The sequence below is a fragment of the Meriones unguiculatus genome, chromosome 19, assembly GCF_030254825.1.
Source record: "Meriones unguiculatus strain TT.TT164.6M chromosome 19, Bangor_MerUng_6.1, whole genome shotgun sequence".
Lineage (NCBI taxonomy): Eukaryota > Metazoa > Chordata > Mammalia > Rodentia > Muridae > Meriones > Meriones unguiculatus.
Window position 1 is genome coordinate 38,659,488 of NC_083366.1, and position 22,123 is coordinate 38,681,610.

General features: G+C 46.3%; 1 protein-coding gene, 2 non-coding genes and 1 pseudogene across 3 annotated transcripts; 2 read left to right on the top strand and 2 right to left on the bottom strand.

The window, feature by feature from the left end:
* The first annotated feature begins 395 nt into the window (after positions 1-395).
* Gpx6 (glutathione peroxidase 6) lies at positions 396-10,980 on the top strand. Its single transcript, XM_021649823.2, has 5 exons — positions 396-537; positions 1,942-2,095; positions 8,257-8,374; positions 8,841-8,940; positions 10,079-10,980. The coding sequence occupies exons 1-5, from the start codon at positions 451-453 to the stop codon at positions 10,301-10,303; spliced, it is 684 nt and encodes a 227-aa protein (XP_021505498.1). The 5' UTR covers positions 396-450; the 3' UTR covers positions 10,304-10,980.
* LOC132649375 (small nucleolar RNA SNORA17) lies at positions 5,709-5,810 on the bottom strand (annotated as a pseudogene).
* Positions 10,981-13,889: 2,909 nt separating the features above from the next.
* Trnat-cgu (transfer RNA threonine (anticodon CGU)) lies at positions 13,890-13,963 on the top strand. The gene has a single exon. It is a non-coding gene; the product is annotated as a tRNA-Thr (tRNA).
* A 3,834-nt stretch (positions 13,964-17,797) lies between these two features.
* On the bottom strand, positions 17,798-17,870 carry Trnam-cau (transfer RNA methionine (anticodon CAU)). Its single transcript has one exon. It is a non-coding gene; the product is annotated as a tRNA-Met (tRNA).
* Positions 17,871-22,123: the final 4,253 nt, after the last annotated feature.

Below are 22,123 nucleotides of genomic sequence, written 5' to 3' on the forward strand. Positions count from 1 at the left end.
AGGTCTGGTATTGAAATTCTTTTCTGCAACACAGGCAAGGATCTGGCTTTACCTGAGCAGAGGTTCTCTAAGAGGGAAGGGAGTTAGTTCCCCAGGCTGAGTGCCTGTCTCCTGGGCAAATCACTGACAACTTGGGTCAATGCTCTCCACACTTTAGTTTGCATGCAAATCTCACGGATATTTTGTGAAAAGGTAGGTTGTGATCCCGTGGCATGAGTTACTCCAGTCCCTATGGGAAGAGAGGCACAGCATCTCACCTTCATTTCACCGTCATCTGTCAGAACGTGTGCCTACCCCAGTCTACTGTATCAGGAGGAGAAGAGAGGAGAGGTGGAGAGTGAAAGCAGCTCTGTGATTGGCTGTGCATCTTCAACTGGTGCCTGCTGGGAATACTCAAAAGGGATTACAGTTCCTGAGATTCAAGACTCACCCACTAGTCCTTGGACAGCCATGGCCCAGAAGTTCTGGGCTTCCTGTTTCTTCCCACTGTTTTTCGCTGCCTTGGCTCAGGAGACTCTGAATCCTCAGAAGTCGAAGGTAAGCAACCCCGCAGGGGACCAAAGCTGGTTTCAACATCTGATCAGTACTTGGCTACCATGAGTTTCAGGGGTCAACCTGTTCTTGATGGGGGAGAGCTGCCTGACGGTCTTTCTTTGCAGACTTCTGCCACTGATGCCCTCTGCCGCAGCAGCTCTCCTGCCTCTGTTCATTGTGCTTTATCCTGTTTTCCATGCATCTTCTCTGCTTCTCTGCCCCTAGTGGATCTTTGAACAGAAGGTAGCCCTCTGGCCTCTCCCATCCCTCCCCAGCTGCCCTTTCCAGTCCTCATTGATGGCTGTTTGACAACCCAGAACCTGCCCTGTCCCATGCTGATCTGTAACTTGGAGCAGCCACCATGAGTTCTAGGAAACAGTGGTTAGGTAGCAAGTGCCATTGAGAGGGAGGCCAATGTTCTCAGACCAATTGAACTAAACTAAGAGAAAGTGAGTAAAGAAGTGGGTGCTGGACTGGGCTCCAAAGCCCCAGGTTAGAGACGAAGGGATTTTTCTTCAGTGACTACCAAGACACAGAGGCTGAATTCTGGGATGGGGGTGGGGTGATGTGGGAGGTGAAGACAGGGCTCAGCTCAGTATAAGGACGGCTCCTCAGATCTCAGCGCTGCTCCAAAGAGCTGGACAATCGCCACACTGTGGGGCAGTAGCCAAAAATGTTCACAGGGGCCAGGGAGAGGGAATTGTATTAAAGACTGTTCATATGGGGAGTCAGTAGCCATCCCTGTAAAAAAAAATGCATGCAAACATCTTAGAAAACAGAGTAGGGCTAATGTAGATGACTTGACGGACCGATATATTCTAACTTTGAAATCAGAGAAACTCACTGAAAACCCCCACCTCACTTGTGGCTTTAGTGAATCAAGTACCTTTGACAACATCTTCCTTCTGTAAAAGGGGAGGGATAGTCTCACCCCAGAGCACAGCAATTCTCACACCTCAGCTGAACTGAGAATCCACTAGCTATCGGGTCCCACTCCTAGAGCTTTTGATCCAGTATGCCTTCTTGGGAGCCCAAGCATCTTTTAACTGCTCTCATGATCCTTGAATGCATCCTTAAGTCTGACCTTTGACCTTTGGCCTCTTTTATTGAACACTCCAAAGGGTCAAAATACGTGTAAAATGTCGACTTGCCTCTGTAAAGCCATTGGTTATCTACCTGCTGCGGAGTGAGGTCACAGCTCACTTGAGCGGGCCCCGTTTTTAGGCGCCCAGGTCTATTCACCACCGACGCCTGCTTGGGTGTGGCGTTCCTCAAACAGAAATTCTTCCGTTCTTAGAATTTTAAGATACTGCATGAAACATCTTCAAGTGCTTTTAAAATGCTGACAGTGTTGAGGACTACTGTCTGTCAGGTCAGGCCACCACAGTTACTCGTGTTCTGTTACAGGTGGATTGTAACGAAGGGGTGGCTGGCACCATCTTTGATTATGGAGCCAAGACCTTGGATGGTAGGGAGTACATCCAGTTCCAGCAATACGCAGGAAAGCACCTCCTCTTTGTCAATGTGGCATCCTTCTGTGGCCTGACAGCTACTTATCCTGGTAAGAATTCAAGTCTCAGCTCTCTTTCAGAGCTAGCTTGCCTCCTCACCGTGCTGTGCCTGGAGAAGGTGATACTGTGCTGCTGAGACCGAGTCATGAGTAAGCGCAATGACGCTTTGTGGTGGGCGTGAAGGGGAAACCTGAAGCTTCCCATTCTGCCGCATTGAATGCCCAAATTATCTCCATCCTTGAGCGCTAAGCTTTTCCCCAAGATTTGTCGGTCAGCCCTTAAGAACACATCTGTGGCTGAAGAACTTGGCGTTGTTGCCCATCTACCACAGAGAACAAGGAGGCTTCTCATAAAGGGATAAAAAAAAAATCATGCCATCTGAGCTGGCATCAGGTAGTGTGCGGAAGGATTCAAGGAACTAGGGCTTTGCTCTGGATTAAGCGCTCTCAGGAAATGAAGGGGGCAATTATGTGACTGGTTATCTTAAGAAATCTTATCTATATGGTAAGGGAAACAGAAAGGCTGAAGCAGTAACTGGAGAAGCAGCAGTCATTCACATTGGCAAGGTGAAATGTGGTCATTTTGTGGTTTAGACACTGTATTTGTGTGTGTGTGTGTGCACATATTTGTTTGTTCAGACATGACTGTAGAGAAGTCTTGAACTGTCATGGTTGACCATAGTTGTAATTTGATGTTCTCTGGAGTTCATTGATAGAACACTAAAGCCTTCCTGTGACTCCTAGGCCAGAACCTAGAATGGTGAAGGCTGGTTTGCATTAAAGTGAGAGTGAAAATGAGGAGTTACAATTTATGTGGCTGGAGATATAGCTCAGCTGGCAGAGTGTTTACCCAGCATGCACAAAGTTCTGGGTTTGGTCCTCAGCATTGCACAACAGTCCACAAACCTGTCATCTCAGCCCTTGTGAGCTGGAGGCAAAAGGATCTGGAGTTCAAAGTCATTCTCAACCATTGGACTACTTCCTAAGACCCTATATCAAAACAAAACCAAAAATCCAGCTTTAAGGAGATTGCTTAGTGCAGGAAGTGCTTGTTACACACATATGAAGACCTGTGTTCTGTTCCCTAGAACTTACAGAAACCCAAACATAGTAGAGGTACATGCCTGGAAGCCTAGAACTGGGCAATGAGAGGAGAGGAGGCAGGTGGATTCTTGGGGCTGCCTGGCCAGCCAGTCTAGGTAAAACAGTGATCCCGCTGTTCAGTGAGAGACTGGATCTCAAAAACAAAACATAAAGTAGAAAAAAATAAGGTGGGGATCAATGGAGAAAAAACAGCATACATCTACCCTGGGCCTCCACACAGGTACATGTCATATTCACACTTACACATACATACCATCAGCACCATCACCACCACCACCAGCAGCACCACCACCACCACCAGCAACAACACAGGAAAGAGGACTGAGCATTTATTTCGGGAGGCACCCTCAAATGACAGAGACGAGGAAGAATGAAGTTTTTAATCCAAGCAGCTGTAACTGGCATGAAGGCTGTCTGGAGCCAGTGGTAAATGGGAGACTGCTCCATCTCCTCGTTGTGTCTACCATGGAAGAATTTTATCTTCTTGTGGATCCAAATAAGGCCATAGACATTTCTAACATGAATTGTACAAGAGAAGGATGTAGTTTTGGAGATGCTAAGAATGTCCAGGGTAACTTCAAAAGGTTTATTGAGTCAAACACCATAAATTAATAGACCAAAAATTCTACATATCGACCTTGTTACATACTTGGCTAATCAAAACTATCAGGCCCTGCTCAAAAACCATCTTTGAGATAGGATCTCCCCTTTCAAAGTCATGATCCTTCTACTGCTGCCTCCCAAACACTGGGATGACATGTGTGAACGTTATTACACTCTGTCAGTTTGTTTTAATGGAACTCTGATAATTACAGATTTCATGAGTTTCTTCTTTCTGCATTCTACACTGCAGTGTCTCATCTAGCACAAAAGCCTTGTCAAATGTTTGCATTTTGAAGTTGATCATTCAGAGGAGGATGCCGGACCAAGCTGTAGTTATATTAAAATGCCACTTCCTTGCGGTCGGTCCCTTGTGGAAGATGGAGTCAGGCGTTCAAGGTCATTGTCGCTTACGTATTATATTCCAGTTCAGCTTAGGTTACATGAAGCCGTGTTTCAAGAGAATAATAATAATAATAATAAAAGAATAAAACATTACATGATACAAATCGCAGCCAAACAACCAGTTCAGATTTTTCAAGAGAGGCTAAAGACTTGTTTCAATTTAGTGGTAAAATTAGTTGTTGTTTTTGTCTTCTTAAAAAAAAAAAAACCAAAACTTTTTATTGGCTCTTTGTGAATTTCATGCATTCCAATCCCACTCGCCGCCCCTCCCCCCGCACCTGCTCTCCACCCTTGCAAACTCCCCCCCAACAAAGAAGAAAAAGATGTCGTGTGTCACGGTGTGTCCCGCAGTATACCCTTTTGTTCACACGTCTTCATTTGCAAATGTTCACTGCAATCCCTCAGTCTGGTACAAGGCCTCTGGCTTCTGCTAATCTATGATACTGGAACCTCACTGAGACCCCTCTGGGCTATCCTGTTGTTGCCCTGTGTCATGAAGATCCTGTGGTTTTGGATCTGTAGGACCAGCCCCTTCATCCACTCCAGCAGTTCATCAATGGGGTAGATGTTGGGGGTGGACCAGTTCAAAGCCTGAGAGATAATCCGAGTTGGCCAGCTCTCCTGCTCCTCCTTTTCACTAGCAACCCCCTACGCCCCACCCAGCTCTACTGTGTTGCTTAGGGGAGGTTGCGGGACCTGCTGTCCCAGGTGTTGCAGCCTGGAGGGACATAGCTGGTTCTCTCACTCTCATGACCACGGGGCCAGCTCTACTGCCTGCCAGAGATAGCAAGGCCAAAAGGGAGAAGTAGCAATCTCTGCCTTGCCAACACCACCACAGAGCAAACAAGGGGCAGGGTTGACTTTCCCTCTTGTCAGCTCACCTGCAACCGTCACACCCAGGGCCAGCTTTACCCGCTGGCCTAGGCGGGCGCTCTCCCTAGTGCTGCTGCTGGTGGGAGGCAGGAACATCTCTCCTGCTCACCTAAACCCAAGGCCAGGTCTCCCACTGCAAAAGGTGAGGGGCGAGGTGGGAAGAGGACATCTTTCCCTCATCCATGGACCCAGACATCCTGGTGGCAGCACAGGCCAGGATTCTACCATGGTCCCAGGTGGTATCACCAGCTACTCACATCAGGCTCTCCCTCACTACCCTTGGGCCTCCAGTTCTGCCTCTTTTCATTTTGCCCCATCCTTCTCCACCACTTACTTGCTCCTCGTAGTGGTGCCTGGGATCTCTGAGTGTCTGGGGTCTCAGGAGTGCTAATGCCCTGCGTGTTCATTATGGTGCCAGGCAGGGGTCATCTCGAGCATGGTCTGTCCCACCAGGCCTGTGCAGGCCCTGGCGGTCATCTCAGGTTAGCTTCCTCTCCGGGCCCCATGGTGCTGGTCTGGTGGCCGTCTCGGGCTTGCTCCTTGCCTGCTGCATGCCAAGGTTGTCTGTTTAGGGTTTATCCCTGCCTGGGGGCCCAGGCAGGGTTCTTTCGAGTCTCTGGCTTGCTCCTTCTCTTGGGAGCCCAGCCCGACTGGTGGGCCTCAGGCTTGCTTTTTTTCAGGGAATGTTAGGTTGCTAATTGCTCTGATGTTCATAGGTCCGAACCCCGAGTCTCTCTCCTCTCTACCACCTACTGACACACTCCTGAAACGTTCTAGGGACAGTCTCTTCTTGTCTTTTGCTTTTAAATTGAACTGTATGTGTATGGTCATTTTGTCTGCATGTATGAATGTTTGTATTATCTGTGCATATGAACCACTCCCATGCAGTGCCCATAGAGGCTGGAGAAGGTATGGATCTACTGGTACTGGAGTTACAGAGAGTTGGGAGCTGCAAGTGAATACTGGGAAAAGAACTGGAAGAGTAGTCAGTGCCCCTAACCACTGTATTTTTATGTTCTTATGTGGAACCAACTTTAAGGAAAACCTGAAAAGCTATATATTAAATTTTTAGAAACCCAAGTACCTAAAGTTAAGAGCCAAAAAAGAATTTAGTATCAGTTAACAAATGGGATTTTCTTTCCTTCAAAAAGTTGAAAATATGGTAGATTTGGAAAGTTGCTCTAGTTTAATTTTAGGGCTAAGGGTGTAGCTCAGTGGTAGAATATTTGACTAGCATTTGTGTAAGTCTGAGAGAATTTTTTAAATTTAATTTTAATATGTGCATTAAACAGATAATACATTACAGCATTCAAAAGACACAGAAGGGTTGAACAGGCATTCTGCCCATATTCCCTTTACTTTATGTGACCTGTCATAGTTTATGGTATATATTTCCTGAAATGAATCTCTGTTGTGTCTATGTGTGTGTGAAAAGGAGAAAGATGTACACACACACACACACACACACACACACACACATCATTTTCACCTTGCTTTTTTACATAACACATTTCTTGTTATTCTTTACCAATCTCTGCTTTTTCCTTGCTTTTCTGAGACAAGGGCTCCAGTAGATCAGGTTGGCTTTGAGCTTGTGATCCTCCTGATCCCTCTCCCAAATGCTGGGATTGCAGGTTTCAGCCACAATGCCTGACTACGTCATCCATTTGTAAAGCATGAATTTCCACCATGTTGCTGTAATATTAAACCATTTCTTATAGAGCATTTCACATTTTACTCTAGATGAATAGGTTGAGAGAGCCCAGAGCTTATCAAGAGACTAAAATTGAGGTCTACCGAATTTCAACATCAGGGAGGAAGCTGAAGATGAGAGGCAAGTGAATGTAGACAGCAACTGAAGAAATTCCTAAGATTTTTTCATTTGTTTTTGTTTTCTGAGACAGGGTTTCTCTCTGTGTGTAGTGCTGGCTGTCCTACAACTGGCTCTGTAGACTAGGCTAGCCTTGAACTCAGAACTCCACCTGCTTCTGCCTCCAAAGATGCTGGGATTAAAAGAGTGTGCCCACCACAGGGCTTCATAAGAATATTTGTATAAGATATTTTTATAGGGGTTGGAGGTGTACCTCAGTTGGCTGAGTACTTGTCTAGCATGTATGAAATCCTAGGTTCAAGCCCCAACACCACATAAACCGGAATGGTGACACAGATCTCTAATCCCATCACTGAAAGGGTGTCGGCAGGACGGTCAGAAGTATCCCTGACTACACAATGAGTCGGAAGGGTCATATATGAAACCCTGTCTCAAAAGTAAAAGTTATTCTGAATTATAACATTTGTTAAATATACATTTTCATATAAGTCATGCAAGAAATATATTAAAACTTGGAGACACTGTTTAGGAAGAGGTTCTTAGTGAAGATGGCAGCAAGCAGAGCTGAGCCTAAGTGAGCCAAGAGGCTGGTTCTGAGGAATGAGTAACTCCAAACTGAAAATTAACTGAAGATAGGCATTTCTCAAGTGAGCAGATAGGTAAGAGGCTCTTGAGATGTGAAGAGAGGTGTGTGTGGCCGCAGAGAAGAGAATCCTACGCAACCAGGTTTGGAGTTTTTTTGTTTGTTTGTTTTTTGTTTTTTTGAAAGGCTGTCTTACTATGGTAGGCCTGGAACTCATTATATGGATCAGGCTGACTGACAACTTATGGCCATGCCCCTGCCTCTGTCTCCCAAGTGCTAGGATTATAGGTGAGCACCACCATATGTAGCCAGACTCTGGCTTTCTCTTTCCTCTATCACTTTCAATAAGCAACAGCAAAGAGTCTTCTGGGAAAGTGACTTGTAGTGTCGGAGGTGTCATCATGAGATATGGTGTGGGGACAGGAGGAGAGTACGTCCATTTTGTTTTCCTTAAAAAAACATCCAGTCAATCAATCCACCAGCTGATAAGGGCAATGCACTTTGAGCTAGCTTCCTTTCAGAATCAAATAGGATTTTTCATAAGCCTCCTCAGTCTCTGTCCATTTGCTATAGATAAATTCTGTGTGTGCAAGGTGAAGAGCAATGAGACTTGGGAAAATCTGGGCCACACACCCAGCAGCCATTGAGAGTAGTTCCCAGGGATCTGTGTTATAGCTCTTTGCTCTGCCTACTTAATGTCTGTAGCCTTTCACAGTCCTCGGGGGATTCATGTGACAAGAGGGTAAACCCAGTGGTCCTCCACACCTAGAGTTTCAATCAGGAAGCCTACTCATGCTGTTCATCCTCTACATACAGAACTGAACAAACTGCAGGAGGAGCTGAAGCAGTTCGATGTCATCGTTCTGGGCTTCCCTTGCAACCAGTTTGGAAAACAAGAACCTGGAAAGAACTCAGAGATCCTTCTTGGACTCAAGTGAGTGCTATATGGCCCCCTGGAGATGCCCCTTCCTCATCTGCCTAGATACCTTCCCATTCTAGAATCTTCTAGGGTAGGTGATAGAACAATGGGTTGATGAATGTCATCATGATGCCTTGAGTTCCATCTTGCCCTGCAGTCAATGCCCAAGTACTCTTTGCACACTTAGCTTCTTTGAGGGTGAGGATAGGGAAGACCTAAGAAGAAGACATTCAGGGGAAAGAAGAAAATATGGGAAAATGAGATGGACCAGGGAATCTGAGGTCAACATATCCCCTCTCTAAGGTCTCAGAATTCTTCAATTCCATGAAGCCCCCTGCTTGGAATCTTGATCCCAGAGACCCCTCTTGTTCTTCGCTCTTTCTTCAGTCTTTTCCATCCCTTTGTGAGGACCCTTGGTGGCCATTCCTATCCCTCCTTGACTTAATTTGGATTCTCTTGAGAACACCTTGTTTCACTGCAGATATGTGCGTCCAGGAGGTGGCTATGCCCCCAACTTCCAGCTCTTTGAGAAGGGCGATGTGAACGGAGGAAATGAACAGCCGTTTTATTCTTTCTTAAAGGTGAGTGAACCAACATGGAGCTCCCAGACAGGATTCTCTGGAAACAATGGGGTTGGTGACTATGAGACTGGACTCCTTAAAAGGGAGGAAAGGAAGTTCATGGAAATTAGGTGTTAGCGTCAAGCAGAGGAAACATGCACGAGAGCTCTGACTAACCTCCCCCACTGAACACTAATGATTTGTTTATTTGATAATCACTGATCAAATCCCGACTTTATTCAAGGAATTGTGAAATACAGGTTAACTCTTATTAATAGGTTAGTCTTGGATCCAAAGGATCTGTTATGAAGTCAGGAGATGACATAGATCTATTATGAAGTCAGGAGATGACATAGACATAGATAAGGGAGAGTGCCAACAGTTGAGAATCACAGAGTACTGCAACCACAGAACACAGGAAAGAAGGTCCTTCCCCACAAGGATTACTTCATCACTTGTCCTCAGAGAATGGTCTGCGGAACAAAGCTGTCCCTGTGGATATTTTCGAAAGATCAACTTACTGAATATAAAAGGCAATTATTTATTCTAATAATAAGTGATGCTGAGGCTACACCACATGAACTGCTTTTTGTAGCACAAAAGATGACCATGGCAAAACACGGTGTCTCGGATTTATAGTGCCAGAACTCAGGAAGCAGAAGCAGGATGACCGTGAGTGCTCACTTCGTCTAAATGGTCCTCTCCAGGCTAGTCACAACTACGTAACATGGGGCCCCATCTCAAAACAAAGCTATTTCCCTACAGAGCTGTTCAATATTTAAAAGTCCTATCTGGTGTGGTGGCTCATGCCTGAAATCCCAGTACTTCGAAGAGGCAGTTCACAGTCAGCTTGAAACACTCTGAGTTTCAGACCAGCTTGGGCTCTTGAGTGAAACTACATATTTTTCTACTAAAACATCATGATGAAACCAATCAACTCTAGAGAGGCAGGAAAGTAGGTGCTTTTCACGGACAGTCATACATTCTGACCTGGTTAGGACAGCCTTGGAGTGTTGGCGGCAACACACTGGTATGTCTGTGATTGGCCGGACACACGTGAAGTTTTAAATGTTACGATGTACAGTGGTGGGCCGAGGAGACTGAACAATGGAGAAGCAGAAATGAGATTACCTTTCTGTTTTCCATATCTCTGCTCCAGAATGCCTGCCCTCCCACCTCTGAACTTTTGGGCTCTCCAGAGTATCTCTTCTGGCAACCCATGAAGGTCCATGACATCCGCTGGAACTTCGAGAAGTTCCTGGTGGGGTCCGACGGAGTCCCTGTCATGCGCTGGTTCCACAAGACTCCTGTCAGAACTGTCCAGTCAGACATCATGGAGTACCTAAACCAAACCCGTACCCCGAAGGGCATGCCATACAAATAGTCCCTTTGCTCTGCTCCCTCACCAGCCTTCATATGGCCAAAGCATGCAGCGCTACCCGTATCCCTATAAATGCACATGCGAACAGCTCTAGGTGAACTTACGCAAAGTTTATTTGTGGTAGGCGTATACATGCCTTGAAAATTAAGTCAAAGAAAAACTGTCTACCCAAATATCGGACTCTGAGATATCAAGTTTTCCTAATCTACTCCAAAAGAAAATCATATTTTAGAGTTGATGACCCAGACAATCCCATGTATATAAAAAGTGACCCTCAAAGATCCTGATCACTTCCCTGGTGGGACGTAGGAACAGGTGGCCAGATCCTCTGGGTTCCCTTCCCAGCCTCTTCTCCTCTCAATCTGGGCATGCTTTGTCAAGTCATTTTTCTGTTTAGTGCCACACCATCCTGTACTATTCTTAGGGGATTCTGAAGACCCAGAAACCTCCCTCATGAAGGGAGGGGCCATCTCCACCATGGTAGGTTCCAAGCTCCTCCTGGGTCACGCCCTACCTGCGTCTTCCTGGATGCCTTCTGTTAATGCATTCATATCTGGCACATACGTCCTTCACACCAAATGCTGTACTTCACTCCCGCCCAAATTTTCCCAACTTTACGTTCATTCCCATTATTACTGTCTCAAATAATAAATAATCTAATAAATAATAAAAGAACCTGCAGCAGCTGGACTTTGGGTGATGTTTTTTCAGTGCATATTATGTGCTTTCTTGACCTCCCTCTTACATCTTCAACATTCTGGTTTTCTCACAAGTGTTCCAGAATCTTCCTTGGTGCCCTTGAAAGAATCAGGTTGTATATAGACACGTTGCTGCTCAGATCTAAAGCACAGAGCTATGCATGTAGCCCAGGCTGTTCTTGATTTGCCAATCCTCCAGCCTCAGCATTTCAAGTAGCTAGGATTACAGGTCCTGCAGAGTTCCCAGGCTTTTTAGAGCCAGACCTCTCTGTACCTTTTATTCTGATCATTTAGCCAAGCCTATTAAGCCCCTACGAAAGGGGACTTACTGCTTCTGAAAGAATCTCCCTCTCTCACTCTGTTTTAAAAATCAATTCATACTTAAAGTTAAAATTTGGGAGCACATAAACACAGAACAAGCTGTCAAGATGCAACAAAACCTGCTGTTGATCAGAGGTGCCATGGCCCTCTGGGAAGCCTGGCTGTCAGCTGTCAGCTGGCTAAAGTGTTTTGTTCTATCCAGACGGAACATTTCAGTAGCAGAAGTAGCTCTTCCGGTGTCTGTAGCTCTGGTCCTGAGTGTCACAGGGTTACGGTCCAGTGGCTCTAGGGCTTGTCAGAGCTACAGTCTAGAGGACCACAAGCTATGGCTATGCACTCCACAGTGCGGTGACTTTCTGTTCCAGGTGTTTAGAGTGGGGACACTTGGTCTGGCACTTGGGAGCAGTTGTCATCTTTGGCTCTTATCCGGAGCTGGTGGGTGGTAGCAGTGGGTACAGCTAGTGCTGTAGGTTGGAGGTCTTAGGAACTGGGATCTCACAGTGAGTGTGTCAGTCTTTGGGTCATGGCTGGTCAAGCCCCGTGGTTCTTACAGCAGCCAGTGTTACAGCATCTGGGCCTGAGAATCTGGTGCACTTGACTTTTAGGGCTTAGAAGCTTCATGAAACTCTTCTAGCGAAGAGGGCCTGTACTTAAACCTTCAGCCCTTTACAGTCGGTGTGCTCTGTGCCTGAGAATCTGGGAGGTCTCAGTTTTGCTGCTGCTCTGAAAAGGTACAGATTCTCTGCCTCCGGTCAGGAGAAAATAAACACTGTTCTGGGGAACCTGTCTTAGTTATTTTTTCCTGCCAATGTGGCCAAAGACAAAAGCAACTAAATCGAGGAAGGATTTACTTTGGTTCATAGTTGATCATGCTTCTGACAGCTCTCTGCTGTTTCCGTGGCAGCAAAAGCATGAGCTTAAACTTCGGAGAGCTCAGCGGGATAGGCTGTACCCCGTAAGGCTAGCCTTGCGGTGATCTACATCCTAAGGGTACCACAACCTCCCCCAGAAGCCACCATCAGCTGAGGATCAAGTGTTCAAACCCGTGAGTCTGCGCTGGACATTTCACATCGAAATTATAACATAGCCAAAGCCAGGGGAAGCAGAAACAGAAGTTTAATTGCTGTGTGAGACCTGAGCGTACATTTGGGATATTTGGCCAAATGGTAATGACAATAACAGCCATAATGTAAAGGTATTTATAAACGGGACAAAGAAAATTCCATTTTTCTCCTCAGTCAATACCTATGGCTGATTTCAGTGCTCAAGGAAAACTGTGCACAAAACCCTCTAGAAAGGGGAAAGGTGGCCAGGTGTGTGTCAGGCACCCCAGCATGTTAGAGTACCCCGAATACTAACACTAACTCTTCTCGTTGGAGAAAAAATTTTTAAGCCAATAGTTCCCACAACCTAGCATGTAATCAGACAAGCTGTGACTCTCCCACAGACAACCTAATGGCAGCTGGCATCACTAAGCGCGTGGGTCGCACACCCTTTCAGGAGGGCCCTCACTCAGAGAACCAAGTTCTGGGACAGCGGCTTCACGAAGTCCCACGTTTCCCTGCTGCGCTTTGGGGTCAACGGCGGAAAGTTCTGTTTTGACGTTTCCTTAATTTTTAAAACAGAGCTAAGGGAACCAGGTTGGCCTCAGTCCTTCTGCCCCAGCCGTCCCGGGGTTGGGATTGTGGGTGTACGCCATCACGGGGTTTCTTATTTTTTAAGAAGAGCAGCTAGAGGCCAAATGTCTCACCCCTCCCTCCCAGCTTTCTACCTGAGATCATGAAGTCCCGAGGGTGAAAGCCTTTTGCTGTAGGTGTTCGGGGGTAGCTCACAGTCTCCCAGTGCGATTCAGAACCCATCTGCTTTTGATACGACTCTCCGTGCCTTCCCCAGCCCTGAGATGATGGGTCCTGCCTGCCCCACCTCTCTGGACCCCTCCCAGATTCCTCCCCAGCAATCCCAGCACCCCAAGATCCCCCGGCTTGAGCGCATGGAAACCAAGCCATTCTGGTCCCCAGGGTCCAGGGTGCAGGCCCCAGCATCCCCAGACCCCCTTCCCCCCTTCAAGAGGCTCCGAGTGAGCAAGTCTATTACGGTCCTTGGAATCGACCGGATGAGGTTCAACGAGGTTGAAACCCCGCAGACACCTGTAGCTGAAGAGGGAGGTTCTGCCCGCTCAGTCGCCAGCAGATCCGGCAAGTGAGTCCGCTACAGATAGCGGTGTTTGCTGTTTTTTTTTTTTTTTTTAAATGCGACTTCTTGAAGAAGCCAACGACTCGCACCACACACACGTGCGCCACACCTACACATTTATCTACTTCGCCATGGATGGTCTTTGTCAGTTACGCTACAGCCGGAAAATATCTGACACCGGGACCTTCTTTCTTCCAGTCTGCAGCCCGACCAGAGAAAACGCAGCATCTTTCCCCAGCTGAGTCTTCTAAAAAGAAACAAACCAAATCAAACCAAACCAAAACGAGCATCATCAGACAGTGAGAATTAATCCCCCCCCCCCCCAGGTAGAACTAGGATGGGATAGAATCATCTGTCTTTCCCACCTGCTGCCACGTGGCTCCATGGCTTAGTTGGTTAAAGCGCCTGTCTCGTAAACAGGAGATCCTGGGTTCGACTCCCAGTGGGGCCTTTGAGTTTTCCCACTTTCCCACCAATAAAACGGAATTGTTAAGATGTTGTTTAGTTTACGAGACTGTAAACCTGCCTTAGGCCTTCTTTTTTTTTAAAAAAAAAACAAAAAACAAAAAACAAAAAACAACAGTTTTTATGGAGATAAGTCAGATTCAAAACTTGAGCAAAGAATAATGCACGGACAGGCCCTCAGTCACTTTTCATAAATTTACGTTAAATTTACATACATTTACATAGCGAGGCATCTTACTCTAAGGGACAGCCATAATCATAGACACACATGATCCGGACCCTAAACATCTCCAGCGCAATCAGCCGTTATAAAGGGAAACCAGCACGTTTGTAGGGCCCGCCCTCTCCCCTGCCGGGTTGCAGGAGGGAACCCAGGGCTTCAACACGCTGGGCAGACTCTGGAGCGCGGAGTGACCCGGACGGCTCCGCCTTTGGCATTTTGAGGAGGACACTAGGAAAAGCACCTCAGTGAATCCTCTCGAGGAAATCACCAGAAAGCGTTACAGACAGTAGACTGGAAGCTCAAGTTGGCTAGACCCAAGTATGCCTAGAGCAAGGATGGCAAGGCAGGGAGCAAAGAGCAGATTGGAACACTGTGCCAAACATCTCGGAGCTGAGTCCCCCCCCCCCCCCCAGCGCCTTATAAAAGGTCTGCGCCGCCTCATCTCCCATTGTCCCATCCACTAACTCAACAAACATTCACTGTTTGTCTTTCCTGTGGGAGGCGTGGTCCCAAAGTGAGGAAACAGAGCTGCGAACAAAGCTAACGGAAAACTCTGGGGAATCTTCCGTGCCCGTGTACCCACAAAAATGAATATACACAGTAAGAAACTGTGGTGTCTACTCTTGAAGTCTGGGGTGAGGAGATGGACTAAAGAAAAAATATGTACGGAGTGGGCAAGTACTCACAGAGTATCGTGCCAAATAAAATCACTGGCAAGTGTTTTTACACATTTATTTTTGTATGTGTGCATGTGCACCCATGTGGGTACAGGGAGGTCAGAGGACAACTTGGGAGTCAGCTCCCTCACCCTGTGAAATCTGGGGAAACAACCATCTCATCAGGTGGCTGGTGTCTGTACCCCTTGAGCCATCTCACTGGCCCTATGTTTAATTTTTTTTCTACTCAATGGACTCCACAGTATTACCAGTATATCACCGTAACTACCCTAAGGAGCAACATAAAATAATCAGAAAACCGCCGTTAGCTGTGCCTGGATCTCACGTCTGTCCATTTTGGTGGGGACCCGGCTGAAGCACGTCCAGTCTTCATTCTCAGCCCTCAACTGCTGGACACGCTGGCTGAGGCACCTCTGACAAATTACTCTAGCTCAACAGGCAGCAGTTACAAGCTCACCTAGCAGAGCTACCTGGACTTGACAGATAAACGCAAATGAAGTCTCTGACATAGATATCTGACTCATGAACAATGGTCGGTTAAGTCAGTCAAGCTCTGTATGCCTGAGATCATTATTCTAATTTTCAGAATAATTGTTTGTGGCAAATGCTTACCCCCCACACACTTTTTTTCTTGTCTCTTTTCATTCATTCATTTAATTAATGAATTAATTTTAGACAGTGTTTGTATGTGGAGCCCTGGCTGTCCTGGAACTCACTCTGGCTGGCTTTAAAGTCAGAGATCCACCTGCGTCTGCCTCCCTAGTGCTGGGATTGAAAGTGTGCACCGCTACTGCCTGGTTAGTCTTGTTTTATTTTAAATGTGTGAATAAACATTCTAAACATGTTTTGATGAACTGTGTCCCTCTCTCCCCAAAAGACATGTTAAATCTCTAATCCCCTGCATATCGCATTAATGTAACTTTATTTGGAAGTAAGTTTTTCTGCAGAACTAATCAGCTTTTGCGGTTTTGCTTTGTTATGTTTTGTTGTGGAATAGGGTCTCTTAGAGGCCAGGCTGCCCTTGAACCCTGATCCTGCTGCCTTCACCTCCCAAGGGGGTCCTGCTTCACTTAGCAGGAGGAGCTCAGTTTGGGTGATGATCTTACAGTATTAAGGTAGGACACAGTCCTGTGACTGGAGCTTTTGAGGAAGATTCACTTGTGAGGAAGATTCAGATTGAGGGATAGGCGTGTAAGGGAAAGACTGTAAGCAGATGGAGACAGACTGCAGAGACATGTCTGTCCCACGCCAAGGCAGCTAATAAGCTTGACAGGGGGTCGCTGTTTTAGACTAAGTTTCTCCAGGCAGTCCCTACAGAACAGACGCAGATAAAAACTGGAGCCTCACCCCTAAAAAAGTGTGTCACTGAGGAGAGGTTGGGGTCCAGAATCAGGGAAATTCAGTCTAAAGGCTTTTTTAGCACTAGCTAGCTTTTTTAGACTAGCTAGGCTAGCTCTGTTTATTAGACGCTGGTTGGCTACTAATGAGGAGTCCTGTCATGGAGTACTGGAGAGCGAGGTCTTATGCTTTTGATAGTCATGTGCCCGAGAATGGCCTTGAAACTCTGAGGGGACGTTTCTGGGCTTCACAGATGAATTTTTATAACCATGAGCCCTGTTGTCGTAAAAGCCCACTACATGCTTGTGACCTGTTGAGCAAGGATTTGGTTTCATGCACAGAGCAGAGTATTGGTCAAAGGGCAGACTTCCTTATTCTGTTACCAGATAACTGAAAGCTGTTGATAACCTGTCGTCACTGGACTCCTAAGCTTAATTAACCCCTTTGGTCTTGAGTGACCTGCACAATAACATATGAATGAAGCCTGGCATGGTGTCTCACACCTGTAAGCTCAGCGCTTGAGAGGCAGAGGCTTATGTAAAGACAGTCCAGGCTGCAGGGAGCAACCCTGCTTAACCCCCCACCCCCAACAGCCAGCAAGAACAACCTTTGCAGTCGCCACCACAACCAAAGACAGATTGTGTACCGTTTTTCTAGGACCTGTATGCCCATGTGTTGATAGGGGAATGTCACCAGTTGTCAGTCTGTCCTCCCGGAAGGGAGCTATTGATCATTCTGTGGTGGGTTAGTTAGCAAGGCGGTTCCTATTTGGTCCTTATGGTGTCACTGGCGTGACAGCTGGTCCTAGAACCCCCCCTAAGCAACAAGATCTTCCTGGCATAGTAGATGTTTCCTCGGAGTTGTTATGTCATGATGTAGAGCCACTTTGGTGCCCTCTAGAAGATCGTGGCCTGCAACTGTGGCAGTGAACTAAACAGAACCGCATAGTAGGTAGCTAGGTCTGCCAGGCTGGCTTTTTGAGACCAGGTGTCAGCCTGTCACTTGTAACCCTTCCTCAGCCTCCCGAATGCGAGGATTCCAGTCGTGAGCCACCGCACCCGCTTTGGTAGGTATTTTTAAAGTTTGGAGCCCAGCTGCCAAGCTCCTGGCAGCTCAAACCAACAGTGAAAGAGGTTTAACGGGATTTCTAATGTCAGTTCTCTGGTTGGAGGCAGACAGACGCCTCCGCCACCTTGTGGTAGACACCTGAATTTGCAATTCCGGGTCAATTGACCGTGGACCAGACCCTAAGTCCCCCGGAGACGGAGTCTTAACCTAGCAGAGCCTGTGACTTTGCAATAGACAAGAGAGAGTAAACTATTTGAAGCCTTTGAGATTTGTGTCCGTTTTCTAGAGCGTGAGCAGGTAACTGACAGCTTTATGATATTAGGCACATATTTAGCTTTACGTGGGAGGTCTGTAATCAAGAGGTGCTAAAGTAAAAAGGACCTCAAAAGACTACACACGTGGTAGGGTACGTCTTACGTTCTTGGCGCGCGTCAGTTGTCCGAATCAAAATTTCATATAATGGAATTACTGGTTTGAGAAAGTTTTACATCAGTCTTCCCAATCAAAAGACATTTGCCCTCTCTGAGGCTCGAACTCAGGACCTTCAGATTATGAGACTGACGCGCTGCCTACTGCGCTAAGAAGGCACTGGGAGCGGGCCTTGGATGAAGCTATTGATCATAATTTTGAAGCTGCAGGAGCCTCCACCAAGAGCGTTTCCTAACCGCGACGCCCGAGCGCCCTCTGTTGGTCGATGCTCCGAAGAGCGTGATGAAGAGGAGGGGCTGAAGGGATCCGCAGGGGAAAATAACTCCTGCGATGGCCTTGTGCGTGCAAGTTACCTGAAAGCGCCGCTATCTGCAGAACCACCGTGGCATCTCACACAACTCAACACTTGTCACAAGTGAGCTGTCGGGGGGAATACGAAGAAGCGACACGAGTAAGGACCCTGAGCTTCGCCGTCGGTCACTCCACCAACCGTTTCTCATCTGTTTTCTAGCAGTTGAATAGTTTCTTTTGCGTTTGGGGGTGGGGGAGTGGGGTGGGGTTTCGTTTGGAGACAGAGTTTTGCCCTGTAGCCCAGGCTATCCTGGAATGTGCGTAAGGCCACATACTCCGGCCTCGGCCTCCCGAGTTCTGGAATTTAAGAAATAAAACAAAACTGTCACCAAAAGTTCAGAGAGACGTTTCACCGTCCCCGCTTGGTTTGGGAAGGGAAGTGCTGGGGAGCCGAGCCCGCTTCCAGTGCTGTGTGGGTACCACCGGGGGCACCCACGCAGCTCGTCCCCACAGCCTGCCGGGCGGAGCACACGCCTCCAAACCCGGGCTCTTGGTTCACGCGTTTCCTCTGCCTTGCCACCCCCAGCCCCGGCTGGAGCTGGAGGTTTGGGGTTTGGGAGAGAGCCCCCCGGGTTTCTGAGGAAGGCAAAGCGATTGGCGTCCGCCTAGGACATGTTTGAGTAGGCCGAAGCGAATGTAGGCGGGGCAGGAGGGGGTGCCCGTTTGTAGATTGTGTTCACCAGCATCTGCAGAGTAACTCATAATTTTAAAATGTTAAAGCATGCACGCCAGGTTCCAGACAAGCGAGCCCTATGCTGTGCTGCGCAGCAAAGCCCTATCCCAGATGAACCCTCATTAGGATTCAGGATATTAAGGAGAGGCAAAACAATAAGATGTTCTAAAGGGAGGTAAATATTCCGTATTGCAATGAAGCTCCTTAAACACAAAAGAGTAACTCAATGACTTCAGAACGTCCCTGAAACTGACAAGATTCAGTAGGCCCCTCCTTCCCCAAGCACACATATAAGCCATAAGTACTTTTGGGAGATTCTCAGAGAAGCAGCAGGGAGCGGAATGATCAAGGACAGAGTCTCTGGAGCACAGGGAGAGAGCACAGTCGTGCTCCACAGAGCATGGCCAATACATGGATTTTGCTTTTCATACTCCTGGCCTCCAAAACAGAAAATGTATTTCTTGGAAGCAAGCGTGATAGTTCATGCCTGTAATCCCAGCACTTGGAAAACTGGGATAGGGGAGTCATCAGGAGTTTGAAAGCAGTGTAGTGTAGGCTAAACAGTGAGTTCCAGAGTGATATCCTGTCCGAAAAGAAAAGAAAAAAAGAAAAGAAACAGACAAACAAATCCCAAAGGTTCCTGTTTGATTTGCAGGACCTACATTAAGGAGCTCACAACTGCTGACCAGTACTCACCTCTGACCTGGCTGTGTGTGGAACATAGAGACATGCACATAAAGAAAAATTAGAAAAAAAAATCCTTTAAAAGAAATTTATTATAGAAACCCTCAGAGGACAAATGTTCTCAGTTTGTCTGCCACGCTATAGTTAAAACTTTCTCTTTGATCATGGATCTACAGTTGAGCCTCCCTGTGAAGGGTGATGCTGGTAGTATGAGTGATCTATATACAGTCAGGTTCTTTCTTTCTTTCTTTCTTTCTTTCTTTCTTTCTTTCTTTCTTTCTTTCTTTCTTTCTTTTCTTTTCTTTTCTTTTCTTTCTTTCAAGACAGTGTGTCACTATGCACCCCTGGCTGGCCTGGAACTCACTATATAAACCAAGCTGTCCTTCAACTCAAAGACCTACCTTGCCTTCTGCCTCTGGGGCACTGGAATTAAAGGCATCCTCCACCATATCCCTCAACAGGCAGAATTTACATAATGGATTACATCAACTTTTATTTCTGATTTATGTGAAAAATGGTTTTCTATTCCAAAGTTATACGAGATTTTTATCTTGGCATTTCTAGTAATTTTACCTTTGGTTTCTCATTCTTTAACAATTATTTGTGTCTATTCAGAATTTATCTCAGTGACACATGTGGCATGTTGATTTCAGCTTTCGTGTGCCTGTATACACAGTGGTCCAGTTATCCTGAAATGTTGCTTTGAGCAGTCTGTCTGGGATGGTTACTCTTAATTGTCAGCTACTTAGAGTTTAGAGTCAACCTAGAAGACAAAACTCTGCGGATGTCTGTGAGGTAGAAAAGCCAGCCATGAATCCAGAAGACACTTCCGTGGTTTAGGAGGGACTACAAAGGAGACAGCTGGATGGGGTACCGTTCAGTTGACAGAGGGTAGCCCCCACCCCTGCCTCAGATCTTACACCTGTCGTCCTAGCTAGCTCTCAGGAGTTGGGTGACGTGAGACCCAGTGTCAAAAGTTACATAGTGAGAACTCGGTCTCACGAATAGACAGACAGATTGAGAGAGAAAATCCTTTCTTATGTTGCTTAGGTGGGTACCAAACATTTCATCATTTTATCACAATGATGAAAAGTGAAATTAAAATGGAATTTGAATTTGAATCACACCTCTCTCACATTCCCCTCTTGAGAACCACTGGTCTAATACAACATGAACACATTTTACCCATTGGTATTGTTTATCTGCTTGTTTCTTCCTGAGGTACATTTATGGGGCAGCTATACATTTTTCTTACCTTTGATAAACGTGATGAGGTTGGCTCTAGCTGCCTAGTCTAGTCTAAGGCTAATGGGGGAATAATCACCTGACTTTTGGCTGCACAAAGCAGTGGCCACACTTCTGTATAACCCTGACTACCCTGGAACCCACTTTATAGACTAGGCTGCCTTGAATGCACCTATCTGCCTGCCTCCACTTACTGATGAAATTAAAGGCACAGTAAGGTTCTTTACACATTACTCTATCGACTGCAATATGTATTCAAAACTTTGAACGTTTTAAAGGGCAGCTCTGTACTTATTTACTTATTAAGCAGGCATGCCACCTTATACCACATAGAGGAAGACAGCCTCCCTGGCATTTCCCATGGCAGGTTTCCCACTCAGACCTTCCCTCTGGGTAGAGGACTCATTCTTGGTTACATGTCTCAGCATCCACTGTAGGGTCCATGCAACCACTAACACAGTACCCCATATCAAATAAGGGGTTTATTTCAGGATAGCCACCCCAGTCCCCACGTGAATGCTCTAGCCTCAGTCGCATGCCTTGGTACCAATAACCCAAACCATGCAAAAGCTGATTCTCTCACTTCTGCCTCCTAGGTCCTGTTACAGGCATGGACTGCCACACCCAGTAAAGGGATATACAAGCTTATACACACAGCTAGTGAGAATATAAAATGGTTTGATGTTTTTTTAATAGAAGAGAATTTGAGAACTGTTAACAAAAACCAAATGTGTTTATCTTCCTACTAAATGCAGTTACAGAAATCCATTCCAACTCTACACTTGTGAAAATACAAAAGAGTATGTGTACATTGCTCTTGGTGCCAGTTATCGCTGAAGACTAGAAGCAACTCAAAAGTCACTAATTAAGGATTAATGAGTATGTGGTATGATGTACAGGGCTTTGGAAGGCATGATGGCTTCTAAACTTCTGCATGAAGTTATTTCAGTATATAATCCTGAAACTTTTAGAAGAGTATATTCAGCAGAGAACACAGTTCTATGGACCATGTGCAGCTTCCTTTCTTTTGTGAGAAATGAAAGAGGACCAAGACACGATTCATCATATGTTGGCATAAGAGAACACAGCAAGAGTGACGCAACCTAAGGAGAGCTGAAGAAATGCTTTTCCTCTGGGCCTTGCCCAGTTGTCATGTGTCTCTGAGACCTGAAGATCAGTTCGGCTTCAGTGATTCTTGTCTGACATTCTATTTGTGCACATTCCACGTTGTCTCCTTGTCTGCTGGCTCCAGTGTTTCTCTGGTGTGTCTCTCTTGCCAAGATGATTTTATTTCTCTTGGGACTTGAACCTTTTCCAAAGGATTTTCCCCCCTTTTTCTTTGAAGATCATTTCCTCCTCCCCGCCCCCCAAGTGTTTAATTTGTCTGCTTTTTATTTTAGGAAATCACTTTTAAAGTATAATTTTGATAACCCTTTTTTTTTCTTTCATGGTCTTCCT